Source organism: Chenopodium album, chromosome 4 (assembly GCF_948465745.1).
Source record: "Chenopodium album chromosome 4, dcCheAlbu1.1, whole genome shotgun sequence".
In the NCBI taxonomy this organism is placed as follows: Eukaryota; Viridiplantae; Streptophyta; class Magnoliopsida; order Caryophyllales; family Amaranthaceae; genus Chenopodium; species Chenopodium album.
In genome coordinates, this window is record NC_137837.1 from 69408123 (window position 1) to 69423698 (window position 15576).

Here is a 15576-nt window from a genome sequence, read left to right on the forward strand (position 1 = left end):
CCAGATTGATTAGAGGCCGAAGTCAGTCTAGCTGCCTGACAATGATAGGTGAAGAAGTGCTGCTTTTGAGTATGGAACAAAGCAAGCCTCCAATCTTGATAAACATCTGATGTATTTTCATAACTTTTATTGTTTGGACTTTTTTACTATGACGAGATAGTCAGTTGTGCTAATGTAAGGTTGTAAGTTCTCTGTTGGAGCTTTGTTCCCTGAACTTTAGACAGTCCGGGGCTGCTGAACTTCTAAGCTAGAATCAAGAGATTGGCTTTCATGTTGGTATTTCTCATTGAATTCCTTGCTGTTTGACTCAATAGTGCACAGAATCGAAGAGATAAGCGTAAAGCAGTGATCCGTTCGTTTCATAGTTGTATAAAAATCTTGCAAAAAGTTTGAGCAGAAAAGCAAGCTACTATAGTGTTCTTCATGAATGTAAAAGGGTTCTATAACTGGGATGGAGGGATTGGAATATAATGCTGTTAGATAGTACAACATTACTCACATTAACCTCTCTTAGCTGGCAATAATAATTTTCAGTAGCTAAGTTGTTGAGGTGGGATTAATGCTCGCTGTTATGTCTCTCTAATTATCTTAATGAGGACATGAGTTTATCTAGGTCCTACCCGAATACACCTAAGTTAAATGCATTGATGTATTGGATATCGCGGGTGATAATGAACCGGACAAAGCTCGACTGCTCGAGCTTAGAAGGCACACCACTGATAAAACAGATGTTAACAACTCAAATTTGAGCTTGTTTATTTCAGCTCAATTATTTCAGGTCCGGCCATACTGAACATGTATACCAACTTGAATTCGAGAATCTCGAGCTAAAATCATTTCTCTTAATAATTTGGGTCTGAAGTACTTTAGAGTTTAGTCTTATCTAAAAACCAATTAGTCTAGATACACTTAACTGGCTCATTCAGTCGCATACATGTACTTGATGGATAGCATTTTAATCACTCATTTGTGGGCCGGTTTAAACGACCAAGAGGGCCCAATTTGCATGTAAGAAATAAATGGGCCTCGCAACTCATAAGTCCTAACATAAAATCCAAAAAAAAAAAAAAAAAAAAAAAAAAGAAAGCAATCATTATAACATAACACTCACACACGCCTGAAATTAGGGGTTGGAACTTGGGAAGATAGCACTTATGAATGAATTTATTAAAAGGTGGCCCTAACTTAAGCTTTATTTATTTATTTGTTTTTGAGGAGATAAGAAGCTAATTAATTAATATACGTAGTATTAGGTTAATAATTTAACATAAAAGGAGTAGCTTTACAATACTTGTGTTGTCATCTTCTTGTGTTAAATGGTTGGTCAAATAAAGTTTTGCCCTTTTTCTGTTTCTCAAGAGTCTTGACTCCTTGACCCACCCACTTTTATTACTACTAACATCATTTTCTTTTTGGAGTTTGGGGAAGTTAGGGTTTCCCTACTTATCTCATTGATTACAATTATTAATATTTCTGTCCATGTGACCCCTCTAAATACTAAAATCCACCTATATATCCCTCTATATTAAAGTAATCTTTCATGTCATTGTCTCTATTTATCAGCGTAATTAGTACACCTTTGCAATTTTCCTACCCTATTGTATTCGTCCACCACAAGAAAGAGATTTAAGTTTGGGTTCCAATATGCCAACATGTGACATGTCAAATTGCAAAATGTCAATTTGGGATTTTGACATTATAAAAACTTGTATCCCCATATATAAATGTTATTTTAATTCAATTGATTTATCGTATAATTAATATCGTACAAAATATGTATCGATAAGTGATGATAAATGAATCAATCAAATCAAGTCATATTCATTCTACTATAATTGCTCTGCTTTATGTCAAATCGTTGCACATAACCTGTAACGGAGGTCGTAGTTTGGATTTATTGTATTGAGGTGATCAAGTGTTAATGAGTCAATAATGTTGGACCTTGATGCTTATGGAGTCAGGTCAATGTTTGTGTTTTAACGTTAATGAATTCAGATGCTACTAGACTTGGACTTGAATTGAGATGCTACTAAGATGAATGTAATCCTATAGTAACTTCTTATAAGTTAAAATTCAATTACATATCACACTCTAATTTGAGTCAGGTTGGTTTAATACATAAACAAGATAGCAAACATATTAACAGACAAACATATTATAGTAACTGATTGGACTAAAATTTTATCAACTCATCACCAAAATACGACTTGATGTAAGATAAAATGTTACAAGTGGGCTCAATAGAACCCTAGTTGTAGCTTGACACAAGCAAGAAGCAACCCTATTCCTCCCTTTTGGGTGCGTGAAAAATCTTGGCACAAGGCCAGTCATGGTTAGAGTGATACCCACGCTCAAGCACTAAACGTGGGTCTACAGTAAAAATAATGAACGAAGAAGTCTACTCTATCTACTGGTAATCAAGTGAGGCCTACTTCTACAACACTCTCGGGTTCCACTCACGTGCATTCTTCGGATTCTTTTCTGTCTCACCTCGTCCCCAGTATCCCATCCCCCTTTTTTTTAAACAAAAATAACAACCCATGTGATTACATTCCCAAAATACCCCTCTCCCTCTTTGCTAAACCTTCCAAAATGTTTCTCATTTTTGGCTATGTAGTTTTCGTAGGTACTCGTATTGGCTGGTATAATCAAGGACGTTGACAATCTTGACATAAGGTTACACTAAGGGCCTGTTCTCTTCCGTTGAAATTCAGCTCAGTTCAGCTCAGTTCAGTTCAGTTCAGCTGAGTTCGGTCAATCGGAACAGGCCCTAATTGGTTATTTACGGTTTCTAATGTATTATTCTGACCATAATTTTATAAATATCATAATTATGCCTTGTTAAATAACTACTTCCTTCGTTATTCTTTTATTGTACCATAAGGATTTTTACACTATTTACTTAATCTTTTTTGACCATTTTTTGTGATTTATCTATTAAGAAAAATATAGTCATGTGAAATCTAGTTAGATTCGTCTTGAAATCTACTTTTCAAATACCAATTTTTCATAATTTTTACAAAAGTTTAATTAAAAATATTAATAGCCAAAGTAATGCATTGGCAAGCATAAAACCCCTTATGCTGCAATAAAAAAAAAAGAACAGAGAAAGTATAAAAATTTAAAACTAATTTTCATAATACATATCAAGATAATTTCAGGAATAATATTGTGATGTGTGAGAATTTATGGTCAAAATTTGAGAAATTGTGTAATTATTGAATAACAAATGAAGTATGTCTTTTGAAAAGTGTTAGATGTATTGATATTATTGTTGTTTCGACAATTTGTCACACATATTAGGTGACCCATGGATAGGGAATTTTGTACTTGCTACATGTGTATTGTTGTCTAATTATTTAATCAATTCTTATCTTCGCAATCTCTTATAATCTACACTACTTAATCGGAATTAATTCTGGCAAACATCAAAGAATGATTAACGTGATTATAGTTAATTTTATTATTGTTGGTTGAGTTACTAATAATATGACATCCAATAAATATAGCATTGACCTATAAAAAAATTACATTGAGAAAATATATATCCAATAAAAAAACATTATTGACCTGTAAAAAATTACATTTGAAAAAAAAAAATATATCCAATAACGCATCATTAACCTATAAAAATTACACATAATTTAGGATAGCAGACTAAAAAAGTTTGACAAGAATAATAGAATAGGAGAAAGACATTTACTTTATGACTTTTTTTTTTTTAAGGAAACTATGACATTATTTGTTAAGGTTGTTTTGTTTTGATTTTGATTTTGATTGTGAGTTGGCTATTATGAAGTTATACTCATAGGAGAATAATGTAATAATGCAAAAGAGTAAGATGGTGGAGTATACTATTCCTAACTTGAACCCTAATTCATTTTGGGTTAGTCCTTAGAGAAACCATTAGATTTAATGTGATTATTAATGAGAAGTTAGGCTATAATTAAATTAAGTACAACAGTAGAATTATTCACGAGTTTTTTTTTTTAAATAATTGTTCTTGGCTATATGTGAAGGTAACTAGATGATCTGGCCATGTTAATGCATGCATGCTTAGATAGGGCAGTGGGCAGTGGCCTAGCTAAAGACTGGATTAGCTCCTCAGTCAATGGTAACATTATTTGTGTTAATCATTTTTTAATTAAATTAGTCTAGTTTAAGGATTTTGATTTGTCCTGGTGCATATGATCGGCTACTTTGCTCACCTCATGCATTCCTGATAACAAGGGACCATTATATCAAATTGTGAGATATTGCTCAATGTTTATTGTATCAACTACAAATCATAGATTTAACATGGATCTTGATTTAAAAAATTGAGTAGACTAGATAGATAAACTTTACGATCTAATGGTTTTGTATTTATATTACTACCTACTCCATTATTTTTTTCAAGGAAAATAGAATGACCTTAACAAATTTCTCGATCATGTTGTGTGTTTATGAGAAAGACATTTGGAAAACAAGTAAGCAACTCATGCAATAAATAACCAGTTGGCTTAATAGGTAACCATATGGTAAACAAAGCAAATAAAAAATTGTAAAATTTGCTCAATGCTCATGTTTGATTTAATCTATTATTTGCAATTAGAAAGATAAAATTGGATTAAATAGATTTGAAAAATAGATAACAATGTAATAATTCTCCTTAATTTGACTTATATCTCTATTCTAAATTGCAACTTTACTACTATCACCTTTAGGGAGCTTTGTTTTAGAGATAAAAAATTGATAATTGACCACATTTGCAAATAAGTATTTTGTACTCATTTGCAAAATTGTACATGAAAAAAGTAAGGAAATAGGAAGAATAGGTTAAGAAATTTGGCTCATTTATAAATGATTAAAAATAATCCATATTACTTACAAAACATAGATAGATGAGCAAATTTTGTTTACTTAATTTATATTAATTTTCCTTAAAAGTATATTTAACGAATACAGAGTACAAGTTTTGTAGAATAATGTCTTTAAAAAAAGTTTTGTAGAATATTTGTACAAGCAAGTTTAGGTGATATTAATATGAGTTTATAATAGTTTTTCCTATATAATAGTGTGTTCTACTAATATAAACGATTTTATCTTATCTGAATTCATTTAGTTTTTTTTTTTTTTTTTTTTTTTTTTTTCTCGATTTGATTAGACTTAATTATGACTAATTTAATTGTTATTTTGAATTTGGATACCTTTCATTAGCCTTTATTAGAACCCCTTTTTTTTAATTTTTGAATATCAATTCAAGCTAGAAAAAAAAACCAAGAACAAGGGTAGGATGTCTAAATCATAGATAAGGAGAAATCACATCAAAACGGCAAAAACCAAACTTTAACCCCCATTGTGCGTTACACTAGAATGCTTTCTTTCTATGCAAAGACAAACTCCATTCTTTTCATCACCTCCCCCTCTTTTCTCTCTCCTCACAACCCCCTTCATCCTTTTGTACTCTTTCACTCTGTTAAACTTCTCCACTACTCCCCATTTTACACCTCCCACAACCCAACAACTCCCACCTCTCTCTTTCCCTTTCTCTCTGCCATTTCCCATCTTCTTCTTCTCCATTTTTCACCCTCTAATCTTTCCATGTAAAAATTAAATCTCCCAATTATTATCTCATTTTCACCTAATTACCAAACCCAAAAAACCCCTATAAAAAAACCCATAAATATCTTTTCAATCAATCAATATTAGAAATGGACATAGAAAGACCTCATAGAACAACTAGCACTCCAACTACAACAAGTGAGCTCTTCATTTGCTTCACTTCTCGCCTCTCTAAATCCTCTTCTATGCGCCTTTCTTCCAAATCTATCCTTAGTCCAGGCCGTGCTGCTACCTCCATTGATAAATCCTCGAATTCTCTTTCATTGCCATCCTCCCTCAGCCGCCGTCTCCGACACAACGGTAGTTTACGAGGTGGAGCTCAATCACCCGCCATGTTTCCTTCGACATCAAAGAAGAACAAGGGCTCTTCGGGTTTCGCCGATAACCCGGAACCCTCTTCGCCTAAAGTCACCTGTATTGGGCAGGTTAGAGTGAAGACGAAGAAGCAGGGGAAGAAGATGAAGATGAGGGCTTGCCGTAGCAAGCGATTAAGCGGTGGAGGAACAAATGGGAGCAGTGGCGAAGCTAGCTTTCGACGAATCGAACATTCGCATTCACATTCCATTGATGGTGTGCAGACACAACAGGGTCAGCAGGAATGTGGGTTGAATCATAGGAATCAGAGATGGGTTCATCTTCCGTTAACGATTTGTGAAGCTTTGAGAGCTTTTGGGTCGGAGTTTAGCTGCTTGTTTCCTTGCAAATCTTCTTGTTTTAGTAGTGGGGGTTTTTGTGGTGGGGGTGAGAAGGGTAAAACAGGGGAGGAGAGAGAAAATCCAAATCCGAATTCTTGCGCTGTTTTCCGGTGGTTGGTTTCGTTGCAAGACGGTGAAGGTGGGGAAAAGCGGAGAGATATTGAGTTAGTGGTGGGTGGGGAGGAGGAGGTGAGGGATAATAGTAGGGTGGTGATGATGGAAAGGGAATGTTCTAGAAGACGGTCGATTTTTGATGATATGGAATTTGATGATTTGTTTCCTAAGGATGATAATAATAATGTGGGGAATGATAATAATGAAAGTAATGAGATTAATGATAATGGTAGTAGTAATGGAGATGATGAAGAAGGTGGGAGAGTTAGTGTTTGTGTTCCTCCGAAGAATGCTTTGTTGTTGATGAGGTGTAGATCTGATCCTTTGAAAATGGCTTCGCTTTCGCGGAAGTTGTGGGAGGTTCCTCTTCCTCTTCAGGACGATGGCGATGATGATGTTGAGGCGAAACATAAAGGAGATGATATTGAAGCTGAAAGAGATGTTGGATTAGCGGAGAAAACAGAGGAAATTGGAGACGATAAAACAGAGGAAATTGGAAATGAGAAAATAGAGGAATTTAGAGAAGAAAATGCTGAGGTAATTGGGGATGAGACGGAAGTATTGGGAGAAGGTAGTGAGGAAATTGATAGGGTTTTGGAAAAATTGGATGAAATGTTGGGTTTTGCCGCCGAAGAATTGAAGGAAGCTGAGGAAAAAGAGCAAGAAACAGAGGAAAAACAGAGTGTGGAAAACAGAGGAATGGTAGATGAGGAGGAATTTGAGGATTCGGAAGATACCCAGTTGATTGAAGATGAAATTACTGCAAATGGGTGTGTAATTGAGACGAGTTTAGTTGAAGAGTTTGAAGATGTTGAAAATGAGCAAGATTTGGTAATAAGCTCAGTGGATAATGAGCAGGATTTGGTTGTTAATTCAGAGGAAAATGAGCGAAGTTTACTTGTTAATACTCTGAGTAATGAGCAAGAATTAAATAATTCTGAGAATGATGAGCAAGAATTGAAGGTGGAGAAAGAAGAAATAGCAGAATTAGAATTAGATAGCGACGATCTCTCTACAATTCATGATGAAGAAGAGAGACAAAAATGTGAAAGCAGTGAGATTTCAACATCATTTTCTTGTTCTTTGAATTCATCAGAAGAGTCAACAGCAGAGTCAAAAGACAGAGAAGATGAACAAGAACAAGAACAAGAAAAATACCCAGTTGAAATTGATGTTGAAGAACAAGAACAAGAATTAGTAGCAAGGAAGTCAATAGAAGGAGAAAATAAGAAGACTTTGCCAGATTGTTTGCTGTTAATGATGTGTGAACCTAAAGTATCAATGGAAGTCTCTAAAGAAACATGGGTATGTAGCACTGACTTCCTTCGGTGGCTACCAGAGCGCCACCATAAGAAGGTGGTCAATAAACCCGACAACTTGTCTGATTCGTCGATTCCGAAGAAAAACAAACCCGCGGCGGTGGCAGCAATGCCTCCGCCGCATGTCCAACAACGCTACGAACAAGCGGCTCAGCCGCCTATTCAGCCAGGAAGATCATCTATTTCTTTCCCAGCCGGGGGCGGCTCGGTGGCTAACTTGATCGAGCAGAAGCTTAACAAAGGCGGTAGTGGGTACGAGCCGTTTGTGTTAACAAGGTGCAAATCGGCTCCGTTGAGATCAGCGGCTAAGACGCTGCCACCGGAGATGGCTTGCAGTTTGTGGGGAAGAGAGAACGGGCGTAAGCTTGAGCCGCATCGTCCGGCTACGTTCGGCGTCGGCGCGGCTGGAGTCGGCTTCTGATGAAATCAACGGCTGAGATTGTGAGTCGCTGCCACGTGGCAATTGGTCTTTGTCCGTTGTGGGCCCTTTGGCAGAAAATTGTTGGCATGGCAGGTTTTTGTTTGTAAATTCATTAAATAATTTTTGGGATTTTCTAGGCTAGAATTTTCTATTAGTGGTTTTAATGGGTAATTAGGTTTTACTAGTACTAGTTGATTAATTATAGAATTGGAGTATTATTATAATGCAGTAAAAATATTTGGGAATGTTTAATTACCTTTATTTTATGTGCCATTTTGATATTTGGACCGTTGTATGTGGTAAAGAGTTGTAAAAGCTGAGTGTGTAGGGTATAATCACACGTGGTATTGGTTGGAATTTACTGACAATTTGGTAGATTTTTATGGGTTTTTTACATTAATTTAACTAGTACAGTTTTATAATGCATGGTTGAACGTTACCTTCAATTTCCAAGTCTATCTTCACAAGCACATTAACATTCACTTGGTATATATTGTCCTTGAAGTAATGTAGTTTTTGAGGAGTACAAAATGTGATTGTTTTAAGAGCTTAAGTTTGCTCAATCTAACGTTATCGCCTTGGGCGACCTCGCCCGTGATTAACTAGTAGTATAATACTTATACCTTAAACGGCTTAAATTTTAGTTGTTGGATAGAGGCATACGAATTAGAGTGCATATGGGATTGATGTACGGTCCGGATTATATGATTTGGTACAACGAACCAGGAAGAGGTATATGGATTTAGAATAATCAATCATATGAAATCATAATTAATAAAAACATGTGAGAATTTTCTCCTCTGTAAACGGGAAAGTTGAACTATAAGGCTAAGGGAAATTAATTTGATCCCCAAAGTAATACAACAAATAAGTATAGTAGTATATCCTGTTAACTCATGTGCCAACACTCCTGTAAGAGTACTGCAACTAGTAATACATGTTGAGTGGAAATACATCATTAGTTTTTAATCCAAATTTTAATAGTTGTCTCATTGTCTTTACATGTGACAATGTTCAAAAATGTGCTTTGACTCCTTATTTCATGCATAATACCTGGATCATTTTCATTAAAGTAACACATATATTCTTCTTAATGAAACAAGAGTTATCAATGACATTTATATGAATGTCTTATGTTATGTTATGGGCTTAGGCCCATACTTTGACAATTTTCACAAGTTTTACCAAAATAAATCTACCTAAGGGCCTGTTCTCATAGACGGAACTCTATTGAACTAGATTGAACTCAGCTGAACCAAACTGAATTGAACTGAAATGAATATTTTATAAGAGAAGAAAATTAGGAGCTGAACTGAAAATAAACGTATGAGAACAGACCCTAAATCCCACTCAATAATAATTTATTTTCCACTTGAATGATGAAAGTAAAAAAGTTTCTAACGGAGATACTCTAAAGTAACATGGCTAGCAACTGTTCGTCTACTCCATAATTGGATGCTACAACAATCGCTAATTTTACTGAATAAATTTACGCATATATATTCGTTCAATGATTTTAAAAAAATGCTTAATGTGCATGTACGGAATGAAAAATTTATTATAGCCTTTTTCTAACAACAAAATTACTCATTCTTCATGTGAACTAATAATAAAATGAAAAGATACTAAATAACCTATTTTCGGTGTAAATAATACATCATTGAGTAGTCACAAAAATTGCACCAAAATGTTGATGTCTTAGCTTCCTGAAAAGCAGGGGGTTGTTTCATGGGAAAAGAGGTGTCCTTTGCTCCCGAAAATAAATGCAATTTCAAGTGGACAAAATATATATATTTTCCATATTTTCCTACAAATATAAGTGAAAATTATAAGCTTTTTCTTTAACATTGCAAGACAGCCTTTTCTTTTCCAAATCTTTTCCCAGTTGCTTTTGCTTACATTACAAAAGATATTATTGCTTTCTTGTTATGTGGAGATACTACTTTATTTTGCACGGATAGAATAACACACTCCACGGTTTTTGTTTGTCTCGGTTTTCTTTAATTTTTATCTTTTCTCTTTGAGTTTGCACCTTATAACCATATAATGGTAACATGGTATTAAGAATATCTAAGAAATATCACTAGATTTACTACTAAGCCATTTGGGAGATACATTCGGGTGCACCTTGTATTTAAGGGTATTTGTTTGATCATTGAATGATGAACAATAATCATCGAAATGAGTAAACAATGCCCTTGAGTGCACCGTGCACCCGAGTGTATATAATAATTTCTAGGGTGGCTTAAGTGAGCTATATTAGATTCCGATTTAAAAAAAAAAGAACTATCACTAATAACTTGTAATCTGATGAAAATTTTCTGTTACTAACCCCACTAGATCAAAAGATTACAAGTTAGACCTATATCAACAATTAAATAGAAAACAATGAAGGAAGTAATATAATGTTGATTAAAAAGGCCTATTAAAGAAAAAAAGATGTGTTGTTTGTGAAAGAATGATTTCCATAAAATCATAAAATCATGTATGTCAACTTTGTGATTCAAGGAGTGGAGGGATGGTGAGTCTCTCCATCTCCTTTTGATGTAATTAGGTTCGATCCTCACACCACCTCTTTTGTAATAAGTAGAGGTGGCTTGTATATAACCGGTTAAAAAAAAAACAAAACAGAAGTATGTCAACTTCATGGTAGTGTCCTTCATCCGTTTAGAAACTTTGGCACATGGATGATGGATATGGTCTTGTCTTATATTTTCCTTAGATAGGTCATAGGTAGAACTACCATTACCTACTTTCTTAAACGTTTTAATTTGAATGTGATGTTTAACTGATTATTAATCGTTCTTTTTCCTATTTACTCTTACTTTATTTGAATGCTTTAGATTGATTTGTACGATAATCCATCTTTGATATCTTGTTCGTTATAGGTTGCGATTACAATAAAATTAGTCCTAAACATGGGCAACGGGCCGTGCCTGAAATTGGCACACCCCAGCCCACGGCACGGCACGGCCCACGTGCCTTGCGGGCCGTGCCGTGCCGGGCTGCGGGCCAAATCGTGCCACCCTTTTTAATTTTTTTTTAATAAATGAAAAAAAAAACGAATTAAACGATATATATTTTTTTAGTACTACTTAATATATGTGATTAATTGATGTTTATGTTAATGTTAATATAATTTGTTTACATTTTTTGAACAACTTTATTTTAATTTAGGTTATATACATTATTTATCTAATTAATAATTATGTTTAAGCTTATATAAACAAATAAAAACAATTTTATTAATTTAGCAAAAAACAACAATGCATATAATAAAAAAAAAAATACGAGTGCGATAATTCGAAAACACAAAAAATTGAAGAATAACTTATTTTATTATATGACGGTAGCAGGTACGAATGTACGATAATTTAATAATACAAAATAATTAATCGCTTCAATGCTTTCCCAAATTTATAATTTCCCGAACTTATAATTTCCCGAATTTATAATTTCCCGAATGTAAATATAACAATATTTTTTTTTTGGTAGTAGACTAATAAAAGTAATAATAGTAAAAATGTAAAATTTATAAGAGAGTAGGAATTTTTTTTTTCTTTTCACAAAAGAGAGCAAGATTGTAGGATTTGTAGGAATTCGAGAGTAAGAAAATTAGAGAATAAGAGAGAAAAGATGAGTTGATGAATTGTGAAAATTTTGGAAGAAAAAATGAGGTATTTATAGGGAATTTGGGTGGGAAACTAGCCGTTTATAGCTGTTGGAAAACGGCCAAAAACGGCTAGTTTCCAACGGTAATATTGGCACGGGCCGTGCCCGGCCGTGCCTCGTGCCGCGCCGACGCGGGTTGTGCTAGCGTGCCGGCCCACGTGCCGGCCACCGTGCTACGTGCCTTGCTGATTTCCAAAAAAGTGTTCACGACCGCCGTGCCGTGCCGGGCCCGTGCCGGCCCGTGCCCATGTTTAGTTAGTCCCTTTCTCAATGTCAATAGAGCCAAATCATGAAATCAACTACGATTTGGTTCGGCTAAATCTTGTAAGTTTTGGACTTTTGGGTATAGGTAGAATATTCTAGTTTCATAGTCCAACAATTTTTGGGCTTTTAGATTTTTTAAGGTCGACTTTTGAGTGAAGTCCAACATGACGATCCATGATCACTTTTGCATACAAATCTACTTGCATTTGCCTAATATTTGACATGCTCTCCTTGTATGTTTGGAATCAATAAGTATAGTGTATAAGACATATCATACTTGTTTATAATCTAGCACTCAATTTTAAGGTGCGTGCATTGTTTGCTATTCAAATAAATTTGGTACTCTATATATACATAATTCAAATACTAATTAATTTTATAATAGTCATATCATTAGTTTAGCACTCAATTTTAAGGTGCGTGTACTAGTTACTTTTCAAATAAATATGGTACTCTCTATATAAGTCAAACTATGTTATTAATTTTATGATAGTCATGTTATTAATTTGTCACTTAATTTTAAGATGCGTGCACTAATATCTTCTCAAATAAATTTGGTACCTTGTATGTTATTCAAATACTACACAACTTATAATACTCCGTTATTGTTACTATTAGTTAGTACTCCTTCAATACTCCATGTTTATACTCGTGCAATGCTCTAGGTTTATTTGTTCTTTTTATTTATACTTAGTATAAGTATTATGATTGTTGATCATAACCTGATATTAATAATAATTACTATACTAATAACATGAATTCATCTGAGACCATCATCATTCATGATATAAAAATTTATACCACCCTTCTCTCTCTACCACTTTCTCACTCCTCCACATCATCTATACCACAATACAATACACTTTCTCCAAAAATCAGCCCACCCATGGTATAAAAAAAGTTTACCAACACACTTTCTCTCTCCTATATGCATAAATTATACACTTAATTAAATTATAATTATATTTTGTTTTATGTTGAAAATAACTAATTACTATTTATAAAGTTAATTAAATAAAAATAAGCAATTTAGGTAGAAAAAAGTGAATTTCAAAAATATATAAAACTATATCAATATGGGTGTCTATGTGTATGTCTTGAAAAATTATGAACAATGGTAATTTTTTCATAATTTTTGACTTTATAATTTTTTCTTAAAATGCAATTGAAAAAATAAAATAAAAGATGTATGACGACTAGGCCACATGGCGTGACCTGGTTGGTTCATGTTTCACGTGGAACGAAGCAAAAGTTTACAATGGGATGGTATATACCATATGATGGTATAGTTTTATGCCACCAAGGTAGTAAAAATTTGCAACTTTTGGATGAATATTTACACGTGGTATAAAATTATACCACGAGTGTTGATGCTCTAGAGCGAACTTGAGACTAAGGGCCTGTTCTCATTGACTGAAATCAGCTGAACTGAACTGAATTCAACTGAACTGAACTGAACTGAACTAAACTGAACTGAATTGAACTGAACTGAACTGAAATGAAATGAATATTTTATAAGAGAAGGAAATTAGGAGCTGAGCTGAACTGAACTGAGCTGAACTTAATTGAACTGAACTGAACTGAGTTGAACTGAACTGAATTTCAACGTAAGAGAACAGGCCCTAACTTAATTCGAAGTTGAGTAAAAATTGAGGCTTGTTTAATATAAATTTAACCTAAATGCGAGGTTTGTCAAATTTACATTTTACTGAATTTGCAATCGTTTTAAAGTTATTACTCCGTAAAATTCATATAGTAGTTTTCTTATAAATCATACGGAGTAATATAAAATATTCACATAGTTACATGATCCAAATAGTATAAACCAAATATAAACAGTACATCTCCATTCCAAATCCAAACCCGCATGACCCGAGCTATTAGTACCGAGTCAAGCACATTTAAGCGAAACGAGGAATTCAGGTTCACCTAATATTGATTGACTTGAATGAACTATAAAAGACTTCATAATTGACCGGTCCATAGCTGGAACTTGAACCCTACGCCGGGCCGCCGACACACACACAAATATGCATATGCTAGAGATGCAGAGGCGGGGCTACAATGCTAACCCTGAAAGTGACCCGGTGTAATATTACTAATTGGGACCTAAAATCAATTTTTTGAGGAAAAGTATGTTACTAATTTAAATAACAAGGGCCCCTTCAGGGGCGGATCTATTAAGGTGCATAGTGAGTCACGTGACTCACCAGCACACACACAAAAAAAAAAAAAAAAAAAAAAAAAAATCTAAGAGACTGCTTATTACAGATAGGTGGTCTCTTTGTTGCTGCTATTGCCACCACGTCATTAGAGACCTGTTATCTAGATAACAGGTCTCTTTTTGTCAGAAGTAGAATAATTTTGTGCGATGCTTTCATATTTCATTAAAGAGACCTGTTATATTTAATAACCGGTCTCTTAAGTTATGTAACTTTTTTTTTTAAAATAATTCTAGTTTTTAAGTAAAAAATCATAAAGTTAGTTTAATATAATAGTTTTATAGTATGTATTTTTATATCCTATTTTTGAATTGAAATCATTTTGGTGAAATATAAAATTTTTTTATATAATTTTTGAATTGAAACAAGTGATCAATTATTGATGGTGACTCATAAGTTCGAAAATCCTGGATCCGCCACTGGGCCCCTTTGATAGTAGTTTCACTTAAGGGCCCTGTGCGGTCGATCATCCAGCACATGCTTAGAACTAACCTTGTAGAGATGTTGATTAGCACAATTTTTGGGTTAGTCAAGGGGCCTATGATGTCATAGGAGTTGGGCTACCAACTGACCAAATTGTTAAGCATACTTCGCAAACTCGATATTCATAAGTTCATTTGGAGTTTAAGGAATGAGTTTTTCCCCCTACTATAAAAAAGTTCATTTTTTTTATAAAACAAAAAGTTGAAAACTATTTTTTATTTTACCTTTTATAAAAAATTGGAGTAAAAGATTTCTCATATTGGAAGGAAATGTTTAGCAAGGACCAAATATAGCATGATCTAGAGAGACCTAGAACAACGAGTATACGGAATATTAGGTGGCTGAAAATTTTTATGGCTAGCTTATGGGCAGTTATTATGAATTAATATACACAAGACTTTATTAAGTTCCTAAAAACCGAAAGGTTGAGTATTTAAATTTGAACATATACCTACTTTACATGAATACAAAGAGAATTTTTTTTTTGCTTGTGGTACCTTTCTTAGGGTTGTTTAGAGTGCAGTCCAAACTACACCAAACCACAAACAAAACCATTTCTTATTTGTTTGAGGTCTGAAAATTATGGCTTGGTTTGGAGTTTTGACCAAAGCTCAGTTTACGTGCAAATTCTACAAATATGAAATCAAATTTCACCGCAAACCCAAGTTACATTTAGTTAATTTTTTCCATCATATTCCAGCTAACATGATTACATGAAGTATTAAGAAGGTTTTCATGTAGCTTGCATGAAACATGAAACACCCTATTAACTCAAATATTAG

At 33.9% G+C, this 15576-nt stretch overlaps 1 protein-coding gene across 1 annotated transcript; it reads left to right on the plus strand.

Annotated features, from left to right (window-relative positions):
- The first annotated feature begins 5382 nt into the window (after window positions 1-5382).
- Window positions 5383-8426, plus strand: LOC145629247 (uncharacterized). Its single transcript, XM_081681792.1, has one exon. The coding sequence runs from the start codon at window positions 5694-5696 to the stop codon at window positions 8151-8153; it is 2460 nt and encodes an 819-aa protein (XP_081537918.1). The 5' UTR covers window positions 5383-5693; the 3' UTR covers window positions 8154-8426.
- The last annotated feature ends 7150 nt before the right edge of the window (window positions 8427-15576 follow it).

What these genes read in the sequence shown, in the direction of transcription:
- LOC145629247 (XM_081681792.1), top strand. Translation starts at nt 5,694, where the DNA reads ATGGACATAGAAAGACCTCATAGAACAACTAGCACTCCAACTACAACA.